Source organism: Pseudophryne corroboree, chromosome 10 (genome assembly GCF_028390025.1).
Source record: "Pseudophryne corroboree isolate aPseCor3 chromosome 10, aPseCor3.hap2, whole genome shotgun sequence".
Classification (NCBI taxonomy): Eukaryota; Metazoa; Chordata; class Amphibia; order Anura; family Myobatrachidae; genus Pseudophryne; species Pseudophryne corroboree.
The window spans coordinates 40,496,151-40,523,923 of NC_086453.1; the positions used below are offsets into that span (position 1 = coordinate 40,496,151).

General features: G+C 47.9%; 1 protein-coding gene across 1 annotated transcript in view; it reads left to right on the forward strand.

Annotated features, from left to right (window-relative positions):
- Positions 1 to 939: 939 nt before the first annotated feature.
- The window catches only part of LOC134966980 (carcinoembryonic antigen-related cell adhesion molecule 1-like), a 63,604-nt gene continuing 36,770 nt past the window's right edge, over positions 940 to 27,773 (forward strand). Inside the window, exons 1-3 of the mRNA XM_063943986.1 lie at positions 940 to 1,052; positions 21,265 to 21,579; positions 22,087 to 22,362. Coding sequence (XP_063800056.1) covers positions 971 to 1,052; positions 21,265 to 21,579; positions 22,087 to 22,362 — 673 coding nt within the window. The 5' untranslated portion in view covers positions 940 to 970. The remainder of the gene's footprint in view (positions 1,053 to 21,264; positions 21,580 to 22,086; positions 22,363 to 27,773) is intronic.

Genomic DNA, 27,773 nt, shown 5'->3' on the forward strand with positions numbered 1-27,773 from the left:
TATACTCATAGACACTGAGGCCCAGATTTGTCAAGCCTTGGAGAGTGATACATAGCACGGTAATAAAGCACCAGCCAATCAGCTTCTAACTGTCATGTTACAGGCTCTGTTTGAAAAATGACAGTTAGGCTAGGAGCTGGTTGGTTGGTACTTTGTCACCATGCAATTTATCACTCTCCAAGGCTTGATAAATCTGGGCCTGAGTATGGCATTCAGTATACTCAACAGGACAAGTGGTGCTGCGCAGCTATATATGTACATACTGTATACTCATAGACACTGAGAATGGCATCCAGTATACCCAACAAGAGTAGTGGTGCTGTGCAGCTGTATAATCATACTGTATATACTAGAGATGAGCGGGTTCGCTTTTACTTGGATTTACTCAGATTTACCCGAACCTCCGTATTGGCTCACGGACGCCATGTGTTTTGGTTAGCCAATAAGAAAAATCCAGAAAAAAAGAACTTGCGATAATTCTGGCGTTACGAACCTGAGTAAATCCGAACCCGCTCATCTCTAGTATATACTCATAGAGACTGTGAATGACAATATACATAACAAGAGTAGTGATGCTGAGCTTCTGTATACTCATCCCGTATACTCATAGAGACTGGGAATGGCAGTATACTGTACATATCAAGACAAGTGGCACAGCTGTGTATACAGAAAGTGTCCAGCATACACAGCACTTAGGTGGCAGTGTGTATTTATAGACACATACAGAAGAATAAGGTGACACTAGGTGACAGGTATGAGTCAGGTGTGCAGGGTGTTTTATATATCAGAGCTGTGTAACTCCGCTGCAGGAACTGGCAGAGTGTGGAGTGGAGGTGTGTCATGTACCTGTTACACTCTCCCCTCCCTCCTCCCCCTCTGCCCCCTCCTCTGTCTCCTACGTCTTCCAGGTGACCACAGGAAACACACCTGTCACCTGTGAGATGCCTGCGGCTCTCCAATCCCCGCTCTGATGTTACAGCTGTACAGAGTTCCCCAGGATATGGGCAGCTATGGCAGCCTGGTCTGTGCCCTCTACCTCCTGCTCCTCTACGGTGAGTACCTGGCACCTTATTCTGTATATTACATCACTGCACACAGTGCTGAGACATTACTGGGTACAGGACAGCGCCAACACACGATAATCACATCTTCCTATAGCGCAGGAATTCATACAGTCAGTATACACACACACTTATACACAGTATACACACACACACACAGTATACACACACAAGCATATATATATATATATATATATATACACATATATGGACTGTGACGCAATAAAACTTTTGCATTCTATCCAGTCTCCAGAGTGGCCGCCTATCCAAGCATTCTATATATATATACATATATATATATAATCAAACACACACACACACACACACACACACACACACACACACACACACACACACACACACACAAAACAAAGCACCCATTTTCAAATGTGTTTCACCTATTATAATATTGCAGTGAATGGCCTCTCTGTGATGGTTGTCTCTAGTACAGTATGCAGCTATTCTGCCCTGGGATGGTTGGAGGAGGTGAATGTACCAATATACTGGTAATATCCAGAATAGCCTGTCCTATGTAGAGCATGCTTTTCCTGTTATGTACTAATCATCTGTAGGCTAATAGTTTCCAAACATATTTTGACAAGAGAAGATTCTTCCCAAATTCTGCACATTGCCGTGATGTGAAAATAGTTGGCACATGAAAAGGTTGACTTGAGTTTTTTTAGGTTTTTGGGGTATCAAGTTTTAGCTTTTAGCACATGGACCCGCAGTTAGTGTATCATGTCTTCAAGGTTTCTCGCTCCGCTGTACTCAGCATAGGTTACCGTTCACAATTGTAGTCCACGTGGATGGTAAAGTATGAAAAAGTAATAAAAATGTAAAAAAAAAATTTTTGTGGGAAAAACTCACGTCGACCATATGCTGTGTCGTCCCTTTGACCATGTTGACCTAATGCATGTAGACCCATAGTGGTCAATCTATCGACTAGCAACCTAAAGACCGGATACCCTGACCCATATGTAATGCAGAGGCCATTTTAATGACCTGTATACAATGCAGAGAGCATTACAGTGACCTATTACATAGAAGCGGCCCAAGGCAGGTGGAGGGGCTTACGCTGCACATGTGGGCTCCCAGTTGAATTCTTTGGGCTGGCATTCGACCGGCCTGGTCATACTTTATGTGGTTGCACAGTGCCGTACCTAGGGTGTGCAAGATATGCTGACGTGCAGGGTCCTAGGGTCGGCACTGGCGCTGCCGAAGCATTTATGTCTGCCCCAAGTGTCCTAAGTATTCTCCAGACAGTGCTGTACTTCCTGGTGCCAGCTGTCCTGCCCCCTCGCCCTGCCCTGGCACTGCGGCTTCATCATTGACAGAGCACAAACCAACTTTGTGACTGACGCGGGCAGATGCTGTGTCTGTAATACCCAAATCATTTAAGTGGGAGTCTTGGGGGGTATATTTACTAAGGTGCAGGTTTTTAGAAGAGGAGATGTTGCCTATAGCAACCAATCAGATTCTAGTTTGTATCTCCTAGGTGCTAGATAAATAAGTTAAGTTGGTTGTTATGGGTAACATCTCCACTTCTAAAAACCAGCACCTTAGTAAATACACCCCTTAGTTGCAGTACAAGGCTCCCAATAGTGCAACACAAAGAGGGGGGATGGGATGGGGACGTCAAAGTGGGAAAATAGCAAAAAGGAAACAGACAAAAAGGAGGGGAATTCAATTGTTTGAAAAATCAGTTGGATATCTGTTTTTTCCTATCTAATAGACAGGAAAAAACAGACACCCAACCGACTTTTTAAACATTTGAATTCCCCCCATTGAGTCATCATGTGCGATGAGGAAGTCACGCTCCATGTTGGGGGTCATTCAGATGTGATTGGAGTCGCTACCTCTGTAGCAAAGTACAGATAATCAATACTTTGCACATCTGCAGGACCCGTTCTATGTAAGCAGCAGCGATAGCAACTCCAACCAGGGCCATCTTAACAGCAGTGTTGGTCCCTGGGCACAGCAATGCACTGGGCCCCCTACCCATCCTCCAGCAGTAGGGGTGGGCGGTGCTATCAGCGGCAGCTTTGATGTCCCGCGGGCGGTAAGGGGTGTTCTATTTTCCACTCAGCATGTAGGACCTGGAGCAGTAATTTCTGCTAATTACTCCTTTACTGCACAGATGGGGCTAAACTATAGAGGGGGCATTGGGCCGAATGAAGAAGCCCTGGTACATGACTTCCAGGGTGCTAGGGGAGTTTAGAACGTAGGGGAGGGGTGGATAGAGGAGTGGGCCTAATATTTATCATTTTCCAGTGGGAGGGCAGCTTGCTTGACTGCAGATATCTCAATTTCCTTAAAATATATTTCTCTAACGTCCTAAGTGGATGCTGGGGAAACAGCATGGGGAATAGCGGCTCCGCAGGAGACTGGGCACAACTAAGAAAGATTTAGGACTACCTGGTGTGCACTGGCTCCTCCCTCTATGACCCTCCTCCAGACCACAGAATTTTGTGCCCGGCCGAGCTGGATGCACACTAGGGGCTCTCCTGAGCTCTTAGAAAAGAAAGTAATATTTAGTTTTTTTATTTTCAGTGAGATCTGCTGGCAACAGACTCACTGCTACGAGGGACCTAGGGGAGAGAAGCGAACCTACCTTGGGCTTCTAGGCTACTGGACACCATTAGCTCCAGAGGGATCGAACACAGGCCCAGCCTCGGTCGTCCGGTCCCGGAGCCGCGCCGCCGTCCCCCTTGCAGAGCCAGAAGCAAGAAGACGTTCCTGGAAATCGGCGGCAGAAGACTTCGGTCTTCATTATGGTAGCGCACAGCACTGCAGCTGTGCGCCATTGCTCCCCATGCACACCACACACTTCGGTCACTGATGGGTGCAGGGCGCTGGGGGTGGGGGCGCTGGGGGTGGGGGCTGCAATAAGAGTACCTTACTTGGCAAATTAACACATAATATAGTCATTAAGACTATATTTGTGTAAAATCCCCTGCCATAACTATATATAAAAAAGCGGGAGAAGTCAGACGAAAAAGGGGCGGGGCTATCTCCCTCAGCACACTGGCGCCATTTTCCCTCACCGCTCCGCTGGAAGGATCGCTCCCCAGGCTCTGCCCTGCAGTTTCCAGACTCCATAGGGTAAAAAAGAGAGGGGGGGGGGGGGGGGGGGGGCATTAAATTTAGGCGCAATCTGTATAATATTAGCAGCTATAGGGGAAAAATCACTGAGTGTAGTGTGAATCCCTGTATTATATAGCGCTCTGGTTTGTGCTGGCATACTCTCTCTCCGTCTCCCCAAAGGGCTTTGTGGGGTCCTGTCCTCAGTCAGAGCATTCCCTGTGTGTGTGCGGTGTGTCGGTACGGCTGTGTCGACATGTTTGACGAGGAGGCTTATGTGGAGGCGGAGCAGGTGCCGATAAATGTGATGTCACCCCCTGCGGGGTCGACACCTGAATGGATGGACATGTGGAAGGAATTACGTGATAGTGTCAACTCCTTACATAAAAGGTTCGATGACATAGCAGATGTGGGACAGCCGGCTTCTCAGCCCGTGCCTGCCCATGCGTCTCAAAAGCCATCAGGGGCTCTAAAATGCCCGCTACCTCAGATGGCAGACACAGATGTCGACACGGATACTGACTCCAGTGTCGACAACGATGAGACTAGTGTACATTCCAGCAAAGCCGGCCCTAACCAATATGATGCCCTAGGCAAGATTTTGGCTGGTGCCCCCTAGCACCGCCACTGGTTCTGCAGGAAATGCCTGGCATGAGTCAGCTGGTAGCTCTGCTAACGTCGGGGGCCTTTTTTGATGAAAATGCATCTTATTTGCATTACTATGTGGCTAGGACGCACAAGCAGCTTCTGCTGATTAAACTGATATGCAGCATGCCTATATTCTGTTTGCAACTGCGGTTGTATCTGCATACGAAATGCTGCATTACAGTGATTTCCAGGAATACACGCAACGTAGCCTATCGTATGCAGATACAGCCAGAGTGACACACAGAATATAGGCATGCCGCATATCATTTTAATCAGCAGAAGCTGCTGGTGCCCCTAAGCATACCAAATGCCCTAGGCATTTGCCTAGTTTGCCTATGCCTAAGGCCGGCTCTGCATTCCAGTAGAGCCACCCGTTATATGATTGCGGCAATGAAAAATGTGTTGCACATTTCTGATATTACCCCAGGTACCACAAAAAAAGGGTATTATGTTTGGGGAGAAAAAACTACCAGTGGTTTTTCCCCCATCTGATGAATTAAATGAGGTGTGTGAAGAAGCGTGGGCTTCCCCCGATAAGAAACTGGTGATTTCAAAAAAGTTACTAATGGCGTACCCTTTCCCGCCAGAGGACAGGTTACGTTGGGAGACGTCCCCTAGGGTGGATAAGGCGCTCACACGTCTATCAAAAAAGGTGGCACTACCGTCTCCGGACACGGCCGCCCTAAAGGAACCTGCTGATAGGAAGCAGGAGGCTATCCTGAAGTCTGTTTATACACACTCAGGCATTATACTGAGACCAGCTATTGCTTCAGCATGGATGTGCAGTGCTGCAGCTGCGTGGTCAGATTCCCTGTCAGAGAATATTGATACCTTAGACAGGGACACTATATTGCTAACCATAGAGCTTATAAAAGACGCAGTCTTATACATGAGAGATGCACAGAGGGATATTTGCCGGCTGGCATCTAGAATAAATGCAATGTCCATTTCTGCCAGGATGGGTTTATGGACTCGGCAGTGGACAGGGGATGCAGATTCTAAAAGGCACATGGAAGTTTTGCCTTACAAGGGTGAGGAGTTGTTTGGGGATAGTCTCTCTGACCTAGTTTCCACAGCAACAGCTGGGAAATCAGCATTTTTACCCCATGTTCCCTCACAGCCAAAGAAAGCACCGTATTAGCAGGTACAGTCCTTTCGGCCCCAGAAAGGTAAGCGGGTTAGAGGCGCGTCCTTTCTGCCCAGAGGCAGAGGTAGAGGGAAAAAGCTGCAACATACAGCCAGTTACCAGGAACAAAAGTCCTCCCCCGCTTCCTCTAAATCCACCGCATGACGCTGGGGCTCCACAGGTGGAGTCAGGTGCGGTGGGGGCCCGTCTCAAGAACTTCAGCGATCAGTGGGCTTGCTCATGGGGTACAAGCTGGGATTCGAGACGTTTCCCCCTCGCCGTTTCCTCAAATCTGCCTTGCCAACAACTCCCTCGGACAGGGAGGCAGTGCTAGAGGCAATTCACAAGCTGTATTCGCAGCAGGTGATAGTCAAGGTGCCCCTCCTTCAACAAGGAAGGGGTTACTATTCCACAATGTTTGTGGTACCGAAACCGGACGGTTCGGTGAGACCCATTTTAAATTTGAAATCCTTGAACACTTATATAAAAAGATTCAAGTTCAAGATGGAATCGCTCAGGGCGGTTATTTCAAGCCTGGAGGAAGGGGATTACATGGTATCACTGGACATCAAGGATGCTTACCTGCATGTCCCCATTTACCCTCCTCACCAGGAGTACCTCAGATTTGTGGTACGGGACTGTCATTACCAATTCCAGACGTTGCCGTTTGGTCTGTCCACGGCACCGAGGGTATTTACCAAGGTAATGGCCGAAATGATGATACTCCTTCGGAAAAAGGGAGTTATAATTATCCCGTACTTGGACGATCTCCTTATAAAGGCGAGGTCCAGGGAACAGTTGTTGATCGGAGTAGCACTAGCTCGGGAAGTGATACAACAGCACGGCTGGATCCTGAATATTCCAAAGTCGCAGCTGGTTCCTACAATGCGTCTATTGTTCCTGGGGATGGTTCTGGACACAGACCAGAAAAGAGTGTTTCTCCCGGAAGAGAAGGCCAAGGAGTTGTCATCTCTAGTCAGAGACCTCCTAAAACCAAAACAGGTGTCGGTGCACCACTGCACGCGAGTCCTGGGAAAGATGGTAGCTTCTTATGAAGCAATTCCATTCGGAAGGTTCCATGCAAGGATCTTTCAGTGGGATCTGTTGGACAAGTGGTCCGGGTCGCATCTTCAGATGCATCGGCTGATAACCCTGTCTGCAAGGACCAGGGTGTCTCTACTGTGGTGGCTGCAGAGTGCTCATCTTCTGGAGGGCCGCAGATTCGGCATACAGGACTGGGTTCTGGTGACCACAGATGCCAGCCTTCGAGGCTGGGGGGCAGTCACACAGGGAGGAAATTTCCAAGGACTATGGTCAAGCCAGGAGATTTTCCTACACATAAATATTCTGGAACTAAGGGCCATTTACAATGCCCTAAGTCAGGCAAGACCCCTGCTTCAAAGCCAGCCGGTACTGATCCAGTCAGACAACATCACGGCGGTCGCCCATGTAAACCGACAGGGCGGCACAAGAAGCAGGATGGCAATGGCAGAAGCCACAAGGATTCTCCGATGGGCGGAAAATCACGTGTTAGCACTGTCAGCAGTGTTCATTCCGGGAGTGGACAACTGGGAAGCAGACTTCCTCAGCAGGCACGACCTCCACCCGGGAGAGTGGGGACTTCATCCAGAAGTCTTCCGGCTGATTGCAAACCGTTGGGAAAGGCCACAGGTGGACATGATGGCGTCCCGCCTCAACAAAAAGCTAGAAAAATATTGCGCCAGGTCAAGGGACCCTCAGGCGATAGCGGTGGACGCTCTAGTGACACCGTGGGTGTACCAGTCGGTTTATGTGTTCCCTCCTCTTCCTCTCATACCCAAGGTACTGAGGATAATAAGAAGGAGAAGAGTAAGAACTATACTCATTGTTCCGGATTGGCCAAGAAGAGCTTGGTACCCAGAACTTCAAGAAATGATCTCAGAGGACCCATGGCCTCTACCGCTCAGACAAGACCTGCTGCAGCAGGGGCCCTGTCTGTTCCAAGACTTACCGCGGCTGCGTTTGACGGCATGGCGGTTGAACACCGGATCCTAAAGGAAAAGGGCATTCCGGAGGAAGTCATTCCTACGCTGATCAAAGCCGGCAAGGATGTGACCGCAAAACATTATCACCGCATATGGCGAAAGTATGTTGCGTGGTGTGAGGCCAGGAAGGCCCCAACGGAGGAATTTCAGCTGGGTCGATTCCTGCACTTCCTACAGTCAGGGGTGACTATGGGCCTCAAATTGGGTTCCATTAAGGTCCAGATTTCGGCTCTGTCGATTTTCTTCCAAAAAGAACTGGCTTCACTGCATGAAGTTCAGACTTTTGTTAAAGGAGTGCTACATATTCAGCCTCCTTTTGTGCCTCCTGTGGCACCTTGGGATCTCAACGTGGTGTTGGATTTCCTAAAGTCGCATTGGTTTGAGCCACTTAAAACCGTGGAGCTAAAGTATCTCACGTGGAAAGTGGTCATGCTGTTGGCCTTGGCCTCGGCCAGGCGTGTGTCAGAATTGGCGGCTTTGTCGTGTAAAAGCCCTTATCTGATTTTTCATATGGATAGGGCGGAATTGAGGACTCGTTACCAATTCCTGCCTAAGGTGGTATCGGCTTTTCATTTGAACCAACCTATTGTGGTGCCTGCGGCTACTAAGGACTTGGAGGATTCCAAGTTGCTGGACGTAGTCAGGGCCCTAAAACTTTGTTTCCAGGACGGCTAGTGTCAGAAAAACTGACTCGCTGTTTATCCTGTATGCACCCAACAAGCTGGGTGCTCCTGCTTCAAAGCAGACTATTGCTCGCTGGATCTGTAGCACGATTCAGCTTGCACACTCTGCGGCTGTACTGCCGCATCCTAGATCAGTGAAAGCCCATTCCACAAGGAAGGTGGGCTCTTCTTGGGCGGCTGCCCGAGGGGTCTCGGCTTTACAACTTTGCCGAGCAGCTACTTGGTCGGGGTCAGACACATTTGCAAAATTCTACAAGTTTGATACCCTGGCAGAGGAGGACCTAGAGTTCGCTCATTCGGTGCTGCAGAGTCATCCGCATTCTCCCGCCTGTTTGGGAGCTTTGGTATAATCCCCATGGTCCTTACGGAGTCCCCAGAATCCACTTAGGACGTTAGAGAAAATAAGATTTTACTCACCGGTAAATCTATTTCTCGTAGTCCGTAGTGGATGCTGTGCGCCCATCCCAAGTGCGGATTGTCTGCAATACTTGTATATAGTTATTGTTTAACTAAAGGGTTATTGTTGAGAGCCATCTGTTGAGAGGCTCAGTTATATTTCATACTGTTAACTGGGTATAATATCACGAGTTATACGGTGTGATTGGTGTGGCTGGCCTGGTATGAGTCTTACCCGGGATTCCAAATCCTTTCCTTATTGTGTCAGCTCTTCCGGGCACAGTATCCTAACTGAGGTCTGGAGGAGGGTCATAGAGGGAGGAGCCAGTGCACACCAGGTAGTCCTAAATCTTTCTTAGTTGTGCCCAGTCTCCTGCGGAGCCGCTATTCCCCATGTTCCTTACGGAGTCCCCAGCATCCACTACGGACTATGAGAAATAGATTTACCGGCGAGTAAAATCTTATGTTCTTAGCTTTGAATGGGATAATAAAAACTAGAGAGTCCCACCTTTCAGGAGGTTCTGGGGACTTGGGGACCAGAGTTCAGGAGCCAGAGCAATCCACCAACGAAAATCTAAAACTGCATGTTAGGCGGGTGGATCTGGAGCAGGGACCAGCTGCTTGAAGGCTGATATCTCTGGTTCTGGGCACAGTAGAGACAAGCTGCCAGTGTTCACTGAGAGCGGAGAGTCCCAGCTTTTGGAGTTTACCCTCAGAAAAAATCTAACTCGGACAGAACCCAAGATATCTGGCTGGGAAGAGCAATTAGCAGGCTTGGATGGGGACCACTGCTTTCAAGTCGGATATCTCCGGTTCCCCAGGACTGATTTTCAAAAATCTAGTACCCCTGGAAAGGCCCTATACTCCTGGGGTCCTTAGACAAGAGCCCATTGAGCCCATATGAAAAGATGGCCTTGACTCCAACCGCATCTGAATGACCCCCCATGGGGCACCCTCAATGATTGTAACTTAATTCTGGGAGTTTAGTTCTTGTGATATAAGTCTTATGAGATTAGTGATGAGAGACCCAAGGTGGGAATGTTACATGTGAATGGTAAAGAACTATCTGGACATAAATCAGCATCAGATTAATACACAGTTCATATTTGTTTCACATCTCTTCCAAAATATGATTATATAAAGCAAAATAAATATGGTAATCAATACAATATCAACTGCGCTAATATATAAATCATGTGACCTTTTTGTATAGCAATTGCATACATCATTACAGTGTCAGTATATATGATATGAGTCTGAACTACCCCTGTAAACCCTCAGATATGGAGGGAGGGCAATAACTATATCCCAGTACTTTTACAAAACAGAAATAAATCAAAAGGGTACCAGTGTTATTGGTAATCATGTAACAGGGGGGGGGGGGCTGCCTCTAACTTTCACAGCAGCACAGAGGAGTCTATTTACTAAGCCTTGGATAGAGATAAAGTCCCAATCAGCTCCTAACTGTCGTGTTACAGGCTGTGTTTGAAAAATGACAGTTAGGAGCTGATTGGCTGGTACTTTATCTCTCTCTCCACTTTATTTCCATCCAAGGCTTAGTAATTAGACCCCAGATTCTGTTCCTGGCGTATGTGAGATTCTGAGGTCGGTTAGGGATTGGAAAAACATGAACTATTCATTAATGCGACAGGGATTCATAGCTAGACTGTTCTTCAGCATTTGCATATACTGTAGCGTTCACACTTGAGATCTACATACAGTCTCATTACTCTTCCCATAACACATCTGTCACCGGAGCTACACTCCCAATCAGTTTGCATTCATTTGTTCAGCTGCAGAATATTTAAATATATAACTTACATGAAATGTTTTTTTTTTTTGTTTGTTTTTTTTTTTAACTTAAATTAAGCTTATTTAAATGAATATTTTTTTTTTCTTTTGGTCCTTTTACAGTATGTGGACGCAGGGACATTTTTTAAAATTTAGAAATCAATAAAAATAATATATATAATTGCATCTCAGCCCAGCGATCGCCTCTGTCTGATTTACAGGCAGAGGCGTTCACTGTGCGGAAGGGGACGGGCCAGTGGCATTGGGCCGCCATTTTGGGGGTGTGGTCCGGGCAACACACAGCTGTTGCGACCCAGAGAGTGATGGGTAGCTCCCTGCCAGCGTGCAGGAACTGCGCTGGTAGAGAGCTACTCTTCAGGTACAAAAGAATCGCCGCCGCCGTACCTTTGCGGCGGGGGGAGAGCCAGACATGCGGGGCGGACTAGCCCTGTGCTGGGCGTCCCCCCGCATGTCAGGGTGGTGGTCGTAGCCGTGCAAAATTTTGCACGGCTACGATCAGGTCTGAATTAGGCCCATGGTTTTCCCCATTAGCTAACCAATTTGCTGCTGTGATCAGGTCTGAATTAGGCCCTAAGTACAGTAGCTTCATATAATTAGAATCTGCAGCCTTGCTGCGCAGGATCAAGTAGCTTGATCATTAAGGTGTCTGCCTTTCGTATAACAGGTCATGGGTTCTAATCCTGTATATAACTGCTATCTCTACATGGGGGAGGGCACCAATATTTATCTTGCCTCCAGGCAACTGGGACGAACTTACGCCACTGCAATGCATGATAGAAAAGCTCCACAAAAAGGGTTAATCGCTCGCACTAAACCCATTAATAATATATTGGCTAAAGCAAACAAACGATTTCGCTGATAACACCTACTTGCCCTAGTTAAAAGCTTATTTTGCCCTTTGTTAATTCAGCCTGTGTCCAATACCTAAAACCACCTGTACAGGATGGACCGGGGCTCATTATTTAGTACTGTGGGGGTAATTTAGATCTGATCGTAGATGTGCTAAATTTAGCACATCTACGATCAGTTACTCTGACATGCGGGGGGACGCCCAGCACAGGGCTAGTCCGCCCCGCATGTCAGGCCCTGCCCCCCCCCTCCCCCCACACATGGTTGTCGGCACTGCAGACACTGAAGAGATAGGATCATTAAGGATATATACACCTCTATAGGTAATTTTAAACGCAGGTGCCTCCTGATTCTCTGTGACATGTTTGACCAGTGACTACTTTATGGTTTCTAATATCCTTCTATTAATTGGTATCATACATCCCATATAAAAAAATCTGTTTGGCCAGTAAAATTGTTCAATCCGAATCTGGCGACATTGACTGTGCCTAAACTACAGTCCCTTTGGTTGGTAGAAATCATAGGCATTTGCCTTTACCAAATCTGTAGAATATACCCCTGAGGAAGTCCCGATAAAGGACGAAACGCGTAGGGTTAATAGGGACTCTGTTTTACATTCGGAGATTTTCCCACCACTGAGTTTACATCTTGAGGTGGTGATACATCTGTCCCGGTGTAATAATGGGTTCCTATAGAACACCTCATCTGTGATATAATTGTTTTACTGTACAATTTTAGTGGATGTTACAATAAACATCAGACGTTTTATTAATTGTGGGTTTTGTGCCATTGTCTGGGTGTCTACGTTCTTGGTGTGAGGGTGTTTTTTAGAGATGAGCGGGTTCGGTTTCTCTGAATCCGAACCCGCCAGAACTTCATGTTTTTTTTCACGGGTCCGAGCGACTCGGATCTTCCCGCCTTGCTCGGTTAACCCGAGCGCGCCCGAACGTCATCATGACGCTGTCGGATTCTTGCGAGGCTCGGATTCTATCGCGAGACTCGGATTCTATATAAGGAGCCGCGCGTCGCCGCCATTTTCTCACACGTGCATTGAGATTGATAGGGAGAGGACGTGGCTGGCGTCCTCTCCGTTTAGACACTTGATTTACTAATTTTGGGGAGCATTAGGAGTACTCAGTAGTGTACAGTGCAGAGTTTTGCTGATAGTGACCAGTGACCACCACTTTTATTTATAATCCGTTCTCTGCCTGAAAAAAGCGATACACAGCACACAGTGACTCAGTCACATACCATATCTGTGTGCACTGCTCAGGCTCAGGCCAGTGTGCTGCATCATCTATTATCTATATATAATATTAGATATCTGTCTGACTGCTCAGCTCACACAGCTTATAATTGTGGGGGAGACTGGGGAGCACTACTGCAGTGCCAGTTATAGGTTATAGCAGGAGCCAGGAGTACATAATATATTATATAGTGAGTGACCACCAGACACACAGTGCAGTTTATTTAATATATCCGTTCTCTGCCTGAAAAAAGCGATACACACAGTGACTCAGTCAGTCACATACCATATCTGTGTGCACTGCTCAGGCTCAGGCCAGTGTGCTGCATCATCTATATATATTATATATCTGTCTGACTGCTCAGCTCACACAGCTTATAATTGTGGGGGAGACTGGGGAGCACTACTGCAGTGCCAGTTATAGGTTATAGCAGGAGCCAGGAGTACATAATATTATATTAAAATTAAACAGTGCACACTTTTGCTGCAGGAGTGCCACTGCCAGTGTGACTAGTGACCAGTGACCTGACCACCAGTATATAATATTAGTAGTATACTATCTCTTTATCAACCAGTCTATATTAGCAGCAGACACAGTACAGTGCGGTAGTTCACGGCTGTGGCTACCTCTGTGTCAGCACTCGGCAGCCCGTCCATAATTGTATATACCACCTAACCGTGGTTTTTTTTTCTTTCTTTATACATACATACTAGTTACGAGTATACTATCTCTTTATCAACCAGTCTATATATTAGCAGCAGACACAGTACAGTGCGGTAGTTCACGGCTGTGGCTACCTCTGTGTCGGCACTCGGCAGCCCGTCCATAATTGTATATACCACCTAACCGTGGTTTTTTTTTCTTTCTTTATACATACATACTAGTTACGAGTATACTATCTCTTTATCAACCAGTCTATATATTAGCAGCAGACACAGTACAGTGCGGTAGTTCACGGCTGTGGCTACCTCTGTGTCGGCACTCGGCAGCCCGTCCATAATTGTATATACCACCTAACCGTGGTTTTTTTTTCTTTCTTTATACATACATACTAGTTACGAGTATACTATCTCTTTATCAACCAGTCTATATATTAGCAGCAGACACAGTACAGTGCGGTAGTTCACGGCTGTGGCTACCTCTGTGTCGGCACTCGGCAGCCCGTCCATAATTGTATATACCACCTAACCGTGGTTTTTTTTTCTTTCTTTATACATACATACTAGTTACGAGTATACTATCTCTTTATCAACCAGTCTATATATTAGCAGCAGACACAGTACAGTGCGGTAGTTCACGGCTGTGGCTACCTCTGTGTCGGCACTCGGCAGCCCGTCCATAATTGTATACTAGTATCCAATCCATCCATCTCCATTGTTTACCTGAGGTGCCTTTTAGTTGTGCCTATTAAAATATGGAGAACAAAAATGTTGAGGTTCCAAAATTAGGGAAAGATCAAGATCCACTTCCACCTCGTGCTGAAGCTGCTGCCACTAGTCATGGCCGAGACGATGAAATGCCAGCAACGTCGTCTGCCAAGGCCGATGCCCAATGTCATAGTACAGAGCATGTCAAATCCAAAACACCAAATATCAGTAAAAAGCCTCTTTTTTTCTTTGCGTCATGTGCTGTTTGGGGAGGGTTTTTTGGAAGGGACATCCTGCGTGACACTGCAGTGCCACTCCTAGATGGGCCCGGTGTTTGTGTCGGCCACTAGGGTCGCTTATCTTACTCACACAGCGACCTCGGTGCAAATTTTAGGACTAAAAATAATATTGTGAGGTGTGAGGTATTCAGAATAGACTGAAAATGAGTGTAAATTATGGTTTTTGAGGTTAATAATACTTTGGGATCAAAATGACCCCCAAATTCTATGATTTAAGCTGTTTTTTAGTGTTTTTTGAAAAAAACACCCGAATCCAAAACACACCCGAATCCGACAAAAAAAATTCGGTGAGGTTTTGCCAAAACGCGTTCGAACCCAAAACACGGCCGCGGAACCGAACCCAAAACCAAAACACAAAACCCGAAAAATTTCAGGCGCTCATCTCTAGTGTTTTTCAGGAGCAACAAAATATCCAACAGAGTGCTACAAAGTGGCGATTTAGAAACTTCCAGGTATACCCCTGGTTGGGGATCTAATCAAGTCCCATATAGAACATCTGTGAACTACTATCAGTTTACCTACCGTCTTGGAATTGACTACGGACTTTATTATGGACAATCAGATTTAATTATAGCGCCCTCCTGTTTCTATTTGTCTCTCTCTTTCTCTCTCTCTCTCTCTCTCTCTCTCTCTCTCTCTCTCTCTCTCTCTCTCTCTCTCTCTCTCTCTCTCTCTATATATATATATATATATATATATATATATATATATATATATATAGATAGATGCAGTGGTGGCCGGCACTCCGTTTGTTGCAGCGTAATGGCCTGGGTGCCCTCCTTACCACTAAAAGTGAAATTTACAGTTGGAGAAAAGCTGGCGGCACTCTCAGGACTTTGTAAATAATAGTAATATAAAGGCAATCAAAGCCTATAAAGCATCAACGTTTCAGTTTTATTTGAAAAACTTTCGTCATCCTGACGAAAGTTTTTCAAATAAAACTGAAACGTTGATGCTTTATAGGCTTTGATTGCCTTTATATTACTATTATTTACAAAGTCCTGAGAGTGCCGCCAGCTTTTCTCCAACTATATATATATATATATATATATATATATATATACACACACACAGTATATAATATATAAAATAAAACAAAAATTAAATTACGCCACACAATAGTGCACCCTTTTTCACATTACACCACACTGCAGTACCCCATATAAATGTTATACCACACAGAAATGCCCCTTATTCACGCTACACCACACAGTAGTGCCCCTTCTACACATTATACCACACAATTGAGCCCCTTATTCACAATATACCACACAGTAGTAATGCCCTTTATAGCACATTATGCCGCAAAGCAGTATTCCGTATACATGTTACGCCACACGGTAGTAATGCACATTATACACATAATGCCAGACAATAGCAGTGCCCTTTGGTGCAAGTGTGGCGAGGGTGTTCTGAAGTGGTTTAGTTAACACACCATCAATAAACAATACAGTACATATATACACAACCCCTGAATATACATATTCCCCTCCAATAAACATACATGCTCCTGTATATACATATACTCCTCCCCCCAATATACTGTGATAATATACACTGCCCCAAGTACCCACCCTGGGTACCAAATGTTACACCACACTGCTCCAGCACATACACACAATGGCACTTTGTTACACTGCACTACTCCAACATAAACACACAGCGGGTTACACTGCATTGCTCTAGCGCGCACACACACATACACACACCTTGTTACACTGAACAGCTTCAACACACACACACACACACACACACACACACACACACACACACACACACACACTGGGTTGCACTGCACTGCTCCAGCACATACAAAAACTGGGTTACACTGCACTGCACCAGCACATACACAAACTGGGTTACACTGCACTGCACGTACACAAACTGGGTTACACTGCACTGCTCCAGCACATACACAAAGTTGGTTACACTGCACTGCTCCAGCACATACACAAACTGGGTTACACTGCACTGCTCCAGCACATACACAAAGTTGGTTACACTGCACTGCTCCAGCACATACACAAACTGGGTTACACTGCACTGCTCCAGCACATACACAAACTGGGTTACACTGCACTGCTCCAGCACATACACAAACTGGGTTACACTGCACTGCTCCAGCACATACACAAAGTTGGTTACACTCCACTGCTCCAGCACACACACTGGGTTACACTGCACTGCTCTAGCACACACACACACACACACACACACACACACACACACACACACACACACACACACACACACACACAGAGACACACACCTTGTTACACTGAACAGCTTCAGCACACAGACACTGGGTTACACTGCACTGCTCCAGTACATACACAAACTGGGTTACACTGCACTGCTCCAGTACATACACAAACTGGGTTACAATGCACTGCTCCAGCACACACACTGGGTTACACTGCACTGCTCCAGCACACACACTGGGTTACAATGCACTGCTCCAGCGCACACAGACTGGGTTACACTGCACTGCTCCAGCACACACACTGGGTTACAATGCACTGCTCCAGCACACACACTGGGTTACAATGCACTGCTCCAGCACACACACTGGGTTACACTGCACTGCTCCAGCACACACACTGGGTTACAATGCACTGCTCCAGCGCACACAGACTGGGTTACACTGCACTGCTCCAGCACACACACTGGGTTACACTGCACTGCTCCAGCACACACACTGGGTTACACTGCACTGCTCCAGCACACACACTGGGTTACACTGCACTGCTCCAGCACACACACTGGGTTACAATGCACTGCTCCAGCGCACACAGACTGGGTTACACTGCACTGCTCCAGCACACACACTGGGTTACACTGCACTGCTCCAGTACATACACAAACTGGGTTACACTGAACGGCTCCAACACACACACTGGGTTACACTGCACTGCTCCAGCACACACACTGGGTTACACTGCACTGCTCCAGCACACACACTGGGTTACACTGCACTGCTCCAGTACATACACAAACTGGGTTACACTGCACTGCTCCAGCACACACACTGGGTTACACTGCACTGCTCCAGCACACACACTGGGTTACACTGCACTGCTCCAGCACACACACTGGGTTACACTGCACTGCTCCAGCACACACACTGGGTTACACTGCACTGCTCCAGCACACACACTGGGTTACACTGCACTGCTCCAGTACATACACAAACTGGGTTACACTGCACTGCTCCAGCACACACACTGGGTTACACTGCACTGCTCCAGCACACACACTGGGTTACACTGCACTGCTCCAGCACACACACTGGGTTACACTGCACTGCTCCAGCACACACACTGGGTTACACTGCACTGCTCCAGCACACACACTGGGTTACACTGCACTGCTCCAGCACACACACTGGGTTACACTGCACTGCTCCAGCACACACACTGGGTTACACTGCACTGCTCCAGCACACACACTGGGTTACAATGCACTGCTCCAGCACACACACTGGGTTACAATGCACTGCTCCAGCGCACACAGACTGGGTTACACTGCACTGCTCCAGCACACACACTGGGTTACACTGCACTGCTCCAGCACACACACTGGGTTACACTGAACGGCTCCAACACACACACTTCTCTCTGTGCCTGTTGATCCCCTATTTAAACCCTCAAGCAAAGTTATTTAGTTCCACAAAGCAAGGATGTGCCCTGTATAGTCAGATCAACACCCCAATAACAACTGAATGTAATTCTTTTCACAATGTTAATCAGACCTCAGATCTATGGGACGACCCAATCACATAACTCACCCTTTCTGCAGTCGAGCTCTCCAGCGGCCTGCCTTGAGCTCTTCATCTTACTGCCCTCTGATTGGTGAATAGCACAAGCCATCCACCAATCAGCGTGTAGCCCTCTCATCACTGTGATTGGTACTATTCACCAATCAGCATTCTAGCAGACTTCTTAGTAGCACATCCACTCGTTCCACCCACTACATGCCGGATCGTGGCTATGACAGCGATGGCCGGGAAGCATAAAGAGGAGGCAGCGCGGACGCTGCTTTTGATTGACATGTAATTGCAGCCAGAGCAGCCGGGAGCCTCCTGCCTGTCAGGCAGATGCAGATCAGCTGTCGCTGGCGGAGTGGGGATGGCGCCGGTGCCACTCGTGGCAGCACTGTCAGCACCCCCTTTGATCCGGCGCCGTTCAGCATTGCATGCTGTCACTTGCGGCAGTTCTGTCAGAGCCCCCTTTGATCTGGCGCCCGGGTCACGTGCCCCCTTAGCTCCCCCCTAGTTGCGGCCATGCTATTGACTGCTATACTATACAAAGAGCATCCCAGTGACCTCTAAAACACTGCTGTTCTATGCAGGACATAAATAACAAGGACTTGCTTCGCAACCCTTTCTGCCCATTTGGCAGCCGTCCCAATCAGTAAGGAAAGACAAAGGTGAACAATCTATGGACTATGGGCCTTATTCATCTTCAGTTGCAAAATTGTAAATCGGGCGATTATCGACAGACTGCAAAAGCATCGCACGTGCGCGAAGTCCGAAATGCGATCGCAGCCAGTGGCACATGCAGGGGGAGTTTCTGAGTACCTGGAAACCCCCCCTGATGAGCCAAACTTTGTATTTTTGAGACGGAGACAGCAGTGTCTCCGTCTAAGTAAAAGCCGCGATCGCAACCGGAATCACGATCACGGAACTGCTCCTGCAGCAGAGAGCTACGTACAGTAGCTCTCTGCATAGAGGATGTCCAGGGGGAGCTGCTGGCTGCGCATGCTCAGCCGTAGCATCTCCCTCCATCCTCACAGTGACTGCCGCTAGTCTGCTCCTGCCTCCCAGGCCCTGGTGCCTGGTATGTATAACATATACAGTATGTATACTGTATATGAAGTTTGCGTGCTTGTGTATGTATATATGTATGTATGTGTGTATGTATGTATGAATTTGTGTGCTATATATATATATATATATATATATATATATATATATGTAATTATATATCTATATTATATATATATATATATATATATATATATATATCATACATATATATGTACATACACACACACACGGAAACCCGTCTGACTAAAAACATGGCGCTGGTGCGATTGTATTCTCAGTATTCTGAGCAGCCCTGGGACATCCGCAACTGTTGATATTTTTTTTGCGTTCGCACACATTTCTGCTGATGCATACTCAGAATTGTGATCGCATTGGTGGGTGGCTGATTTGGCGCTGGGTGGACTTTTATCATGCTGGGCGGCTCTTGCTGTGTGATTCTCAACAGTTGTGACAGAACCACATAGACCTGATGTAAGCAAAGTGAAGTCAGAGCCGTAACTACTTGTGTGCCAGGTGTGCCTGGCACACAGCGCAGTTGCCCTGAGGGTGCACGGCCAGCGGCTTGTAATGAGTCAAATTGACTCATTACATGCCGCCTGTTCTGTGCCGTGCGCCGCGCTGGAGGAGAGCAGCAGCGCCGGAGGCAGGGGAGGAGGAGGAGGGAGGGGGACTGGAGCCGCAGCAGCGCTATGTCATTGGTAGTAGCGCCGCTGCTGCAATCCCCTCTCCTTCCGTATTGGCTGCCCGGCGCTGCTGTGAATGCTGGTATGCAGTTCCCTCATCCCAGCATTCACAGCGGCGGGCAGCCAATGCGGAAGGAGAGGGGACAGCTGCAGCGGCGCCACTACCAATTACAAAGCGCTGCTGCGGCTCCAGTCCCCCTCCCTCCTCCTCCTTCTCCCCTGCCTGCACCGAGGGATCTGCCAGCACGAGGAGCCTGACTGCCAGCGGGGAGAGATGGTAAGTATCTCTCTCTATCTCTCTCTCTATTCTGTCTGCCACAATGTGTAAAAAGGGGGACTGGCTGCCGTAATGTGTAAAAAGGGGGATGCTGTCTGCCGTAATGTGTAAAAAGGGGGACGCTGGCTGCCGTAATGTGTAATAAGGAGGACGCTGTCTGCCGTAATGTGTAATAAGGGGGACGCTGTCTGCCATAATGTGTAATAAGGGGGACGCTGTCTGCCGTAATGTGTAAAAAGGGGGACTGGCTGCCGTAATGTGTAATAAGGGGGACGCTGTCTGCCATAATGTGTAAAAAGGGGGACGCTGTCTGCCTTAATGTGTAATAAGGGGTACGCTGTCTGCCGTAATGTGTAATAAGGGGGATGCTGTCTACCGTAATGTGTAAGAAGGGGGACGCTGTCTGCCGTAATGTGTAAAAAAGGGGATGCTGTCTGCCGTAATGTGTAAAAAGGGAGCGCTGCCTGCTGTAATGTGTAAAAAGGGGGACTGTCTGCCGTAATGTGTAAAAAGGGGACGCTGTCTGCCGTAATGTGTAAAAAGGGGACACTGTCTACTGTAATGTGTAAAAAGGGGACGCTGTCTGCCGTAATGTGTAAAAGGGGCTCTACCTGGTGTAGTGGCACTACTGTGCAGCGTAATTTGAATAATGGAGACTACTGTGCACCGTAGTATGAATTGTTATTATTTTATGGCCACGCCCCTTCCCCACAAAGCCACGCCCCTATATATTTTTCATGCGCCTGCGGCGCGCACTGCCCCTATCTTGCATAAGGGGGGCGCCAATGCCGTTTCTTGCACACAGTGCTAAAACGCCTAGTGACGGCACTGAGTGAAGTATTCCCTATTTGTGCTAATATTGATGAATTGTTATGTGTTACAGGTAGAGGAGAAGGAGCGACGACAGTTATATCAAGCCCATCTACTGACAGCTTCCTCACTGGTGACAACATTACTTTAATAATCTCTTATAATTCCCCTAATGTTGTAACAATTTCCTGGACTTTCAATACCTTATTAGTGGCATCCTGGTTTAACACTGGATCTAGTATCTCATTCTTAAACAATATACAGATCATTGGTAATGGTTCACTACTTGTAACCAACACTTCCAAATCCAATGCGGGGAATTACACTGTCACTGCGAATATAGGTGGGGAGCCGTATGTGACCCGGAATTTTCCAGTCACATTCTATGGTAAGTACAAGACAGCAATGATAAGTGTATCCCACAATGTATGCAGATTGATTTTCTTTATTGACATATAAATTATATCATTAAAAATCAATTTACATGGCTCTGATTTATTGCTAGCAATTATTTCTGTCAACGTGGGCCATTGGCTTTAAACAAAAATGCAACAGGGTGCGAGCTTGCAAAAGTGGCGCTATTACGGCTTTAATAGTTGCACAATAGATGTGTAGGCCCGTTTACTCTGTGCTACTCTCAACAAGTAATGCAACACTACGCGTTTCACTGTAGATTTCATCAGGTCACTCCTTACTTACATTGTTTCATGTACAAGTTTAGGTTTAAATCTCTTTTGTTTTTAAAATGAAGTCGTGTTTGGTCACACAGTGATATGCTGGCTTAAACCACAAACTCTCATTACGTGCATGGTGTAGGGACTTGATGACACAAGACAAACAGATCTAGAATCAGCAGACTCGCTTGTCTCACTTCTTTCTTCTCTCTCTTTCCCAGATGCAGTAACGAACGTAACAGTGGTTCAGTCACCCCAAGCAGTGAATGAGGGCACTCCCCTTGTTAACCTGACCTGTAATGCCTCCAGTGGGATTCAGATGGTGACATGGGAGAAAGATGGACAATCTGTGGGTTATAACGACAGCTACGTTTTGTTGAATGGGAACCAGACCCTACAGATAAACCACCCAAACATGACATCCGCAGGAAACTATAGCTGCAACGTATCTAATCCAGTCTCCTGGGATTACACATTCTACGTACTCAATGTTTCATGTGAGTGCAGTGAGCATAGCTGTTGTTGGACCAGTGAGAGCTGGCAGACCACTGCTGGGAGGGTTACATGACCGGGAATAATTACGAATATGGTTATTGTGACGTCTGATCCTTCTGTGACTAACATGTTTTCCCAACAGGCCATGTTTTCAGGATATCTCTGTTTGAGAAAACATGGAATATAACCTACCTACATATAATGTGTGGGATGCCTGAGAAGAACCGGAACATTCTGTGCTTTCATAAATGGCCCAAAACTGACTATTTCCTTTTGGGTGGAATATCCTTTACCCCTGATCCCCAAAGTGCTATTGATGGGATTCCACATTTAGGCAGAGGTTTAGTAAGACGCAATGGGGCCCTGGGTAAGATGCTTGAAAGAACGCACATAAAATAGGTTACAGTAATCCAGGGCCGCTTAATGCCCACTTGGCCCTAACAGGATTTCCTGCATGTAGGAGCATCTTTTGGACCTCTGATGTCCTAGGCGGGGATGCTACAGCTTCTTTCACTTCTGTACATTGCCACAGACAGTGTGTTGCCAGTAAGCAGTGCCGTAACTGGGCATTTCAGCGCTGTGTGCAAGAAATGGCATTGGCGCCCCCCCCCCCATGCAAGACAGGGGCAGTGCGCGCTGTAGGCGCGCAAAAAATATATAGGGGTGTGGCTTCATAGGGAAGGGGTGTGGCCACAAAATAATACCAATTCATACTACGGTGCACAGTAGTCTCCATTATTCAAATTACACCGCACAGTAGCGCCACTACACCAGGTAGAGCCCCTTTTACACATTACGGCAGACAGCGTCCCCCTTTTACACATTCCGGCAGCCAGTCCCCCTTTTTACACATTACGGCAGCCATTCCCCCTTATTACACATTACAGCAGACAGTCCCCTTTTTTACACATTACGGCAGACAGCGTCCCCTTTTTACACATTACGGCAGACAGCATCCCCCTTTTTACACTGTACAGCAGACAGTGTCCCCTTTTTACACATTACGGCAGACCTAATCCCCCTTTTTACACATTACGGCAGACAGCGTCCCCTTTTTACACATTACGGCAGCCAGTCCCCCTTTTTGACAGACAGATAGATAGATAGATACTTACCATCTCTCCCCGCTGGCTCAGGCTCCTCGGTGCAGGCTTCACGCAGCAGATCCCGGGCAGGGGAGAAGGAGGAGGAGGGAGGGGGACTGGAGCCGCAGCAGCGTAGTGTAATTGTTGGTGGCGCCGCTGCAGCTGTCCCTCTCCTTCCGCATTGGCTGCCCACCGCCGCTGTGATTGCTGGGATGAGGGAAGCGCATTCCAGCATTCACAGCAGCGCCGGGCAGCCAATGCAGAAGGAGAGGGACTGCTGCAGCGACGCCACTACCAATTACATAGCGCTGCTGCGGCTCCAGTCCCCCTCCCTCCTCCTCCTCCTTCTCCGCTGCCTCCGGAGCTGCTCCTCCCCTCTTCTCCAGCGCGGCACACACAGCACAGCACAGGCGGCTTGTAATGAGTCAGTTTGACTCATTACAAGCCGCTGGCCGTTGCGGCCTCAGGGCAACTGCGCTGTGTGCCAGGCACACCTGGCACACACGTAGTTACGGCTCTGCCAGTAAGTAAGCAATTCGCCCTATCTCTGTACTCAGACGATTCCCTGTATAACAATTGCTAGACTAGTTCCGCAGATGAGGTTTAGATTTTGGAACAAAACTGAGCTTTGGGGATAATTCTCAGCTTAAGCATTTTTTAAAGGGATAAATCCCACCACTCATTGCATACATGAAGACTTCAGCAAAGGACAGCTCTCAGGATGCCCATAGGCTTCTATCGGGTAACGCCATACATCCCATTCCAGCGCACGGTGCGTATGTGAAAAGCATTTTCGGAGGATTGACTGCTAAATGAGGTTTGATGCATTCCATCCATGGGCCTCATTTAAGGCAGTGGGCGGGATGCAGCAAGCGTTGCATTTTGCTTGCGATGCCTCCTGCCACTCTCCGAATGCATATCTGCGTTTACCAACGCCGAATGCATGAAGAAAAACACAAAGGACAGCTCTTGCTAGAAGAGCTGTCCTTTGCGATGATAGGACTTCTGGGTTTGTGACCCAGCGTCCTAACTGCGCATGCATCGAGTGACACACGTGCCGAAGGGGCTGCTGGGAGGGTCCTGTTGGATCCCTCTCAGAAGGGGTTGAGCGATAGAAGCCCATAGGTTTCTATAGGACAACACCATCTAAAGATGGCAGTGTCCACCACATCCAAGCCCCGGATTCTGTCACATTCCGGGGCTTGGTGCATATGCAGTTCACGGCCGAACCTCCGGAAACAGCATTTTTGGAAGTTTGGCCGCATTTTCGTCAGTGCTGCATCTCGCCCTGTGATGCTTTCTATGACTCAAAGATAGTGTAGATAGGCATCAGGTGAAATTCCAGATCAAGAAAGCTATTTCTGCGTCACATGTACGAATATATATATATATATATATATATATATATATACACACTGCTCAAAAAAATAAAGGGAACACTTAAACAACACAATGTAACTCCAAGTCAATCACACTTCTGTGAAATCAAACTGTCCACTTAGGAAGCAACACTGATTGACAATCAATTTCACATGCTGTTGTGCAAATGGAATAGACAACAGGTGGAAATTATAGGCAATTAGCAAGACACCCCCAATAAAGGAGTTGTTCTGCAGGTGGTGACCACAGACCACTTCTCAGCTCCTATGCTTTCTGGCTGATGTTTTGGTCACTTTTGAAAGCTGGCGGTGCTTTCACTCTAGTGGTAGCATGAGACGGAGTCTACAACCCACACAAGTGGCTCAGGTAGTGCAGCTCATCCAGGATGGCACATCAATGCGAGCTGTGGCAAGAAGGTTTGCTGTGTCAGCGTAGTGTCCAGAGCATGGAGGCGCTACCAGGAGACAGGCCAGTACATCAGGAGACGTGGAGGAGGCCGTGGAGGGCAACAACCCAGCAGCAGGACCGCTACCTCCACCTTTGTGCAAGGAGGAACAGGAGGAGCACTGCCAGAGCCCTGCAAAATGACCTCCAGCAAGCCACAAATGTGCATGTGTCTACTCAAACGATCAGAAACAGACTCCATGAGGGTGGTATGAGGGCCCGACGTCCACAGGTGGGGGTTGTGCTTACAGCCCAACACCGTGCAGGACGTTTGGCATTTGCCAGAGAACACCAAGATTGGCAAATTCGCCACTGGCGCCCTGTGCTCTTCACAGATGTAAGCAGGTTCTCACTGAGCACATGTGACAGACGTGACAGAGTCTGGAGACGCCAAGGCGAACGTTCTGCTGCCTGCAACATCCTCCAGCATGACCGGTTTGGCAGTGGGTCAGTAATGGTGTGGGGTGGCATTTCTTTGGGGGGCCGCACAGCCCTCCATGTGCTCGCCAGAGGTAGCCTGACTGCCATTAGATCCTCAGACCCCTTGTGAGACCATATGCTGGTGCGGTTGGCCCTGGGTTCCTCCTAATGCAAGACAATGCTAGACCTCATGTGGCTGGAATGTGTCAGCAGTTCCTGAAAGACAAAGGCATTGATGCTATGGACTGGCCCGCCCGTTCCCCAGACCTGAATCCAATTGAGCACATCTGGGACATCATGTCTCGCTCCATCCACCAACGCCACGTTGCACCACAGACTGTCCAGGAGTTGGCGGATGCTTTAGTCCAGGTCTGGGTGGAGATCCCTCAGGAGACCATCCGCCACCTCATCAGGAGCATGCCCAGGCATTGTAGGGAGGTCATACAGGCACGTGGAGGCCACACACACTATTGAGCCTCATTTTGACTTGTTTTAAGGACATTACATCAAAGTTGGATCAGCCTGTAGTGTGTTTTTCCACTTTAATTTTGAGTGTGACTCCAAATCCAGACCTCCATGGGTTAATAAATTTGATTTCCATTGATAATTCCTCTTACGTCCTAGAGGATGCTGGGGACTCCGTAAGGACCATGGGGTATAGACGGGCTCCGCAGGAGACATGGGCACTCTAAAGACCTTTTATGGGCGTGAACTGGCTCCTCCCTCTATGCCCCTCCTCCAGACCTCAGTTAGATCCTGTGCCCAGAGGAGACTGGATGCACACTAGTGAAGCTCTACTGAGTTTCTCTAGAAAAGACTTTTGTTAGGTTTTTTATTTTCAGGGAGCACTGCTGGCAACAGGCTCCCTGCTTCGTGGGACTGAGGGGAGAGAAGCAGACCCACTTTCCTGGACTGATGGGCTCTGCTTCTTAGGCTACTGGACACCATTAGCTCCAGAGGGTCGGAACACAGGTGTCGTCCTTGCTGTTCGTCCCAGAGCCGCGCCGCCGTCCTCCTCACAGCGCCGGAAGATAGAAGCCGGGTGAGTATAGGAAGCAAGAAGACTTCAAAGGCGGCAGAAGACTTCAGATCTTCATGAGGTACCGCGCAGCGGTCGCGCTGCGCGCCATTGCTCCCACACACACACACACACACACACACAAGGTACAGCAAGGGTGCAGGGCGCAGGGGGGGGCGCCCTGGGCAGCAATTATGGCCTCAGATTCAGACTGGCAGATATCTAGATACTGCGGAGGCAGTATATATTAAAAACCCCGCCAGTATAAAGAATAATAGCGGGACCGAAGCCCGCCGACGAGGGGGCGGAGCTTGATCCTTCAGCACTAACCAGCGCCATTTTCTCCACAGCATGCTGCAGAGAAGCTGCTCCCGGACTCTTCCCCTGCTGTACAAGTAACAGGGGGCAAAAACGAGGGGGGGGGGCACGTTTATTTGGTGCAAAAGTTTATTATAAAAGCGCTGTACAGGTCTGGGACTTTGTTTCAGAACGTAGGATTTGACTGGGATTTTATTCCAGTGTCCGGTGGCGCTGGGTGTGTGCTGGCATACTCTCTCTCTGTCTCTCCAAAGGGCCTTATTGTGGGCCTGTTCCCATATCCATATATCCCAGTGTGTGTGGGGGTGTCAGTACGTGTGTGTCGACATGTCTGAAGCGGAGCAGATGGTGGTGTCTCCGTCGGCACAGCCGACACCTGATTGGGTGGACATGTGGAATGTTCTGAATGCTAATGTGGCTTTATTACATAAGAGATTGGACAAAGCTGAGTCCAAAGACAAAGCAGGGAGTCAATCCATGGCTTTTACTGTGTCACAAGACCCTTCAGGGTCCCATAAACGTCCCTTTACCCAAATAGCAGACACTGATACCGACACGAATTCCGACTCCAGTGTCGACTATGATGATGCAAGGTTGCACCCAAGGGTGGCCAGGAGTATTCAATATATGATTATTGCAATAAAAAATGTTTTGCATATCACAGAGGACCCCTCTGTCCCTGACACAAGGGTCTGCATGTTTAAGGAAAAGAAACCTGAGGTGATGTTTTCCCCATCTCATGAGCTGA